This window comes from Cyprinodon variegatus, unplaced genomic scaffold (genome assembly GCF_000732505.1).
Source record: "Cyprinodon variegatus isolate N-32 unplaced genomic scaffold, C_variegatus-1.0 Scaffold625, whole genome shotgun sequence".
Classification (NCBI taxonomy): Eukaryota; Metazoa; Chordata; class Actinopteri; order Cyprinodontiformes; family Cyprinodontidae; genus Cyprinodon; species Cyprinodon variegatus.
This window is the reverse complement of record NW_015151078.1, coordinates 251,528-257,589: the sequence shown is the minus strand read 5'-3', so window position 1 is coordinate 257,589 and position 6,062 is coordinate 251,528. Positions and strand designations below refer to the sequence as shown.

Sequence of the window (6,062 nt, the reverse complement as noted above, 5' to 3'; positions counted from 1 at the left end):
GTATTTTCCCACATACAGTGTGATGCCCTCGCTCACAGCAGATAGATTGAAAAAAAACCCCCAAAAAAAACAACAAAAATGACATTGTCAGGGTTGACGTTTGTAGAATCAACAGAAGAACCTGCGCCATAAATGTACTCTAATTCATGACACGAAAAGCAGGATAGTGCCATTGGGTTCATTTGGTTACTAAAAATGTTTATTCACATTTTCTGGTGCATATTTTTGTACCAGAATTTAAATCAGGGAGACCCCAATTATCAGTACCCATGTTTTTGCAAATCTTCAGCAAATTTTTTTAAAAGTCAAAAGGAGAAAATGCTAATTAGATGCATTTCCATCATCAGTTTACGTTACGCTTGGCTATGGTAAACATGAAATAGAGTTAGCAAGCTAGCACAGACCACAGATCAGTGATAGACTGATGTTTTAAGGAATGTTAGAATAAGGCAAGTTGTAAGTTACTTTATCACGTCAGCTAATATTAGCCACAGTTCATGGGAGACATCGAGAGAGAAGTTTTATTCTAATGCTGCATTCAGAACGCCATCAGCAGCAGAAACATTTGATCAGTCCTGTGGGGGAAATATTCGCTACATCAGAACTGATATGAAAAAGAGTTCCTATCGCCTCTTTAGTGAGTTTGGCCACCTCAGCTGGGCTTTAAAACTTCACTGCAAAATTCACAGAAAAAAAGATGATGGAAACGAATCCATTCACTCTGCAGAAAGAATAGTTTGCTGCAAGTTTTTCCCTGTTCAGGAACTGTACACTTCCAGGACTCTGGGGCAAGCAGGAAATGAACCCTTGCACTTGACTCCTCCTCTCTGTTTGGAAACAATCTGTTTTAGATTTTCCCCTTTAGCAGCAAGAAGTTGTGGTCAATCAGGACCAAAACTTTTCACTAGAGAAAACAGCTTCTTCCCGTCTGCTACTAGCCTCCTTAACAAGGCCTGGGCCCCCCACCACTGACACTTTCCGCTCGCTAGGATTATGAATACCTCACTGTGTGTAGCAAGTATACTTTGTTTAATTGATGCTTCAAGCATAGAACCTTTTTTGTAAATGCTCATTCGTTTAAAAAAACTTAAAAAATTACACTGCGAAAAACATTTTCGAAAAAAATGGTTTTAGGAGTAACTTGGCTGTTTTCTCAGATTTTATTTTAAATGCATTTATTTTATTTTTGACAATTTTATTATTTACATTTCCTCTTTTAAAATTTAGTTTTATAAAATCATTACTTTTCAAATTCTGATCCTATTCTCTTCAATTTAAGCCCAATGGATGGAGAAAATGTTGCCATCAACCACGCAGGCCGATAGATGCAACTTTGCTTTTCACTCCAGATAAAATCCCGCCCCCAATAAAAGGAGAAATTAAAATAAAATTTGTATATATCAAACAAGCAAGGTTAATCTAAAACAGTTTTTTTTTTATAAAAACATTTTTCAAAAACGTATTCTTTGTTTGCAACAATAACGGAAGAACTTCACTTCATACAAGAGAAAATACAATTTCATTTAATCTCATACTGTTACTATTTTGAATATTTGCCATGCAGCTCTTCCTCTGCTAAAAGTATGCTATTATTCTCTATTCTCATAACATTTCCGTATTCCTCTCTGAACTTATCTGGATCAGAGGGTTCAGGTCAGAAGAGACAGATTTTATTTTAATCTTCATCTGGATTTGGTGTAAAAGGAAGAAGGATTATGGAAAAGCAACTTCTGCGCACTAGTAAATATGGAAGCGGATCTGTGAAGCTGTTGGTGCTTTTCTCTTCTAAAATATCTACAGAATGAGAAGCTGGCATCATTAAGTATTTAAATAAAACATATTTTAAAGTATGATCTTGTTGAGGGGGCTAATAAACTAAAAATGGATCATAAAAGAGTCTCGGACAGGATCATGATCCAAAATGTCAGAAGTCAAAATGCTCCTTTTGGTGAAAAAATGTTCAATGTTCTATTATTTCTTTTCAGGTCTGCTGAAAATTAAAGCAGGAATTTTTCAATACTTTATTAATTTTAAGTTTGTTTTAGACACCAGTGGTCTTAAAAAAACAACAGTGTGGATAAAATGAGTAGAAATCCTGCCAGTTTTTATCTTTAACAGACAAACCGGTTGTTTCTGCTTTCTTTCTAACGGCATCATGTCTGGTGTTTGCTACTAATCGGTTTCTTCTACAAAGGACTGCTACGATAGAGAAAAAATAAAGCACTCTGATTAAATTATGCTACTTAGACTGAAGTGGATGATTTTACTTTCAGCGTGTGACTTTTTGGAAAAAAAAAACTACAGCTCTCATTACAGCAAGAAATTTAGTTCTGGAAGAGTTCGGAAAAGTGCAAAAGTAGGAATACTGAGTGAGGTGAAGGCAAAGGACAGGAAAGAAATAGCAGATAATCACTTTTATCATCCATCCGTCCGTCACACTCGCCTCTCTTATTCTGGGTTTTATAATACAAGCTAAATAGGATGGATCCAGCATCTGTCTGACTGAATCCCAAACTGTGAGGGAAAACTGGACAGAAAAAAAATGGGCACTACTTTCCCATTTCAGGAGAAAACCCGATTTATAACCAGGCGTTTTTTTTTTATAGCGATGAGCCAACAGTCCTGTTTCCTCTACTAAATAAATAAGCACCAACAAGAGGAAATGCACACAAACTCTGAACACACCAAAACAGGACCAGACTGTTAAAAACCTTTTGGTTTCCTCTCCAATCCAACCCATTTTACACACAACACTGGTACAGTCTAAAGCCTTTTGGTTTCATCAAAAAAACCTCTATTTTTTTAGTTGGTATGCAATTTGTACCGTAACCGGTAGCCAGCTGAGAGACTGAGCTCGACATGTTGAGAACAGAGCTGTAGTGTCGACCTGAAGAGTTTCTGTCAGCTTTCCTCAGGCTGTTGCTAAAAGTTCCTGTGGTTGCTGTAGGAGACGGAGAGCGGCGGCGCGCTGGGGACGGCGGCGCTGGTCGGGGAGCAGATCTCCGGCGGGTACGGCTTCAGGCCTCCCTGGTTGTTGTCCACCAGTTTGCGCACGACGATCCGGCAGAAGTCCTCGTCGTGTTTGTGACAGTTGTCCAGCAGCTGGCGGACCTTGGCGGTGCGCGTGGGCTGGTTGACCACCAGCTCGTAATCTTCTCGCATCAGCATGGAGCGGGCGAGCAACGCGTCCAGACTCTGGTTCAGGCAGGCCTCTGTCATTTGGAGGACGATGTCCTCTCGCCGCATCTCTATCCAGCGAGCGACGGGGCCTTGGGACGTGGCGGGGAGGTGCAGAGGAGGCGAGTGATCAGCTGCAAATTAAAACAGATAAATATGCTGATGAAGATTCTCAGTCATCCGGGTCATAGTCATTCCGTAAAAGTTCAAAAAAAATTTCACGGGACTTGGTTTCCAAGATTTGAAGACGTTTCGCCGCCTCTTTTTCTTGAATTAAGAAAGCTTCCTGGAGAGGTGGCGAAACGTCTTTTTTGAACTTTTACGGAAAACCAGATAAACACGACATGTAGCTTTATTCTCTCGCATTTGGCGGCCATCGTCTGACCGACTGTACCTTTCAGGTTGAGGTTCTCCATCGATGATTCAGCCTCGGCGGTAGGCATGGCAGACGCGATGGGAATGTTTAGATCATTCATAAGTTTGTTGGGCTGGAAGCAGCTGACCTCAGAGGGATCCTTCAAAGACTGTGGATGCTCCAGATTGGGAACAATGAAGGAGGAGGGAAGGCTTTCTACCAAAACAAGAAAATAAACTCAGAACCCATCGTCAAACTGAGGATAGGACGAGCTTGCATTCTGGATGCTACAAGACCTAGACCTCCATTATTTGAATGTCAGCAGACAGCAAGAAGCCTCCCAGATCTCCAGATGCATTTGAGATATCAAAAAAGTACTCCAGAGTGTTGTTCAGCATGGGGGTGAGTAGAAAATGAAGGCTAATCATGTTTTGGGTGTACTATTCCTTTAATCCCGGTGCTTTCCACCGACCCCTACCCTTCCTCATTTTTTAGGAGTGGACAGAGTAGTTAATTTAATTGCTAAAGAGATGCTACCATTTAATATTGTTGAAAACAAGTACTTTACTCTGCTACGTTGGATATGTGGTCAAGTTAAAGTTTTTTTTTTTTTATTAAAGCTACAGTGTGTAATTTTCAGCGACATCTAACGTCCAGACTGCGGACCGCAGCAACATGAACATCTCCCCCCCACCGCTTCTCCCCCCCAACAGTACGGCAAGCGTTACGGGACAAAATGTCTTCCACGACGTCCGCATCACCTACCTTCTCAAGTGATGAGGTTTGTTTACATAGATAATTTTAATACTGCCATCTATTGTTCAGTACCGTCTCAGTTCATCTCTCTCAACTTGCCGTAGTTACTTTCGAGCGTAATGGGCGATCTCGCAATCGCTAGTTTGTTGGCTCTGCGCTGCCGTAGCGCAAAGATGTCTGCCTCCATGGCTGCGAGACCCGCTCCTATGTAATTATAAATAATGAATTCTAAGGCAACGCAAATATTAAGGTTAAGAGGCTGAGCTCGTAGATGATGATAAATAACATAGTTATGTATAATATATTACATTTCTGACTGTATATCCCTGTAATTATTACACACTGTAGCTTTAAATGGCAGTTTTGCCATCTTTTTTAAAATCTAATGATATACAGACTTTATTATCTGTACTGTTTTGGTTGAATGTATTTTTATTTCCACTATGGTTTTATCTTGTTAGTTTTTATTCAAGTGTATTTTTAGTTAACAGAGACTGAGAGTCCATTTGATTTTTATTTCTCGTTTTATTTTGTTAACCAGTTCCAATGTTAAGTGTTCTGTTGAAAATAAAGTGTTTATCTTTGGTAGGAAATCGCATGTATTATTACGTCATTTCCATTAAATCAGTGTAAAAAGGTCTTTAAACAATATTATCGTTTATCGCAATAATTTTCTAAACAATTAATCGTTCAGGAAAATTTGTTATCGTGACGGGCCTAACTGGGACGGAACTCAATGGGAAAGTAAATAATTCTCATTTCAGCCGTTGCGTTTATTAGCTGTGACAAATGAATGAAGATGCTATGACCGAAAAAAGTTGATTGACAGATGGACGTTGATATATGATTGGCTGAATTTAGGTGTTCAGGCTGACGTAGAACTAACTGGCCTGCAGAAGATAATGAAAAAACAAAACAAAAAAACACTGATTTTAAGATGGGATTTTTTTTTAAAATAGAAATTTTCAAAATTTCTGATAAAGAGCACATTTATATAGATATTTAACCCAGAATGATTTGACATTTAAAAATGATTTCCCTACGACTTTAAATCGAGCTTTATGTGACTGATCAACGCAAAGAAGCAAAAAAGTCGTCAAACAGATGCTTTATGCGTTTATAATTAACACTTTTCTTCCAAGAAGCGGCTTTCAGGGTAGATGCAACTGAAGACGCCGCTTGTTCAACGTCAAACAGCATAATTTAGTCAGACTGGATAGAGAGCATTAGCTTCCCCACTAGCTGAAGGTCTAGACTTTGACTAGGCCAATTAAACAGATGAACATCCTTTAGAAATGTTCAGTTGCTTCAGTGTTTCTGCATTACTTTGTGTTGCGTCAGTCACATAACGACATTTCTGCATCACATAAGTGATGTAGGTTTTTTCAACAGTGATGGCAGATCAGGAAAGAGATCGTTACGTTTAGAGGAAGCAGCATGAGTGCTGATGAGGGCGCCTGGCAGGGAGATGTTTTCCTCCTGAGGGGAATAAGATCCTGAGCAGGAAGCTGACGAGGTGCACTGCTGAGAGAGAACAACACATGGGAGTCAATATATAAAGCAGAGGGAGAGGAGAGCATCACTCTAACCTTTCAGGCTACTTTCTATTTATAGACAGACACTTTTTTCCACCAACAAATTAAAGGTTTCCTTGTCCAAATGCTTTTAAGCCTTTAAAGAAAGTTTATATTGTGGGAAAAATCTACTTTTATACCCAGGGTTCCTAGAGCATAAAGCAAGTTAAATTCAAGACTTTTTAAGACTTTTAATGCCA

At 39.3% G+C, this 6,062-nt stretch overlaps 1 protein-coding gene across 1 annotated transcript in view; it reads right to left on the bottom strand.

The window, feature by feature from the left end:
- Positions 1-2,622: 2,622 nt before the first annotated feature.
- The window catches only part of ripk2 (receptor interacting serine/threonine kinase 2), a 24,423-nt gene continuing 20,983 nt past the window's right edge, over positions 2,623-6,062 (bottom strand). The window contains exons 8-10 of the mRNA XM_015393119.1: positions 5,710-5,812; positions 3,572-3,748; positions 2,623-3,311 (exon numbers count right to left, since the gene is read on the bottom strand). Of these exons, the coding sequence (XP_015248605.1) occupies positions 2,923-3,311; positions 3,572-3,748; positions 5,710-5,812 (669 nt within the window). The 3' untranslated portion in view covers positions 2,623-2,922. The remainder of the gene's footprint in view (positions 3,312-3,571; positions 3,749-5,709; positions 5,813-6,062) is intronic.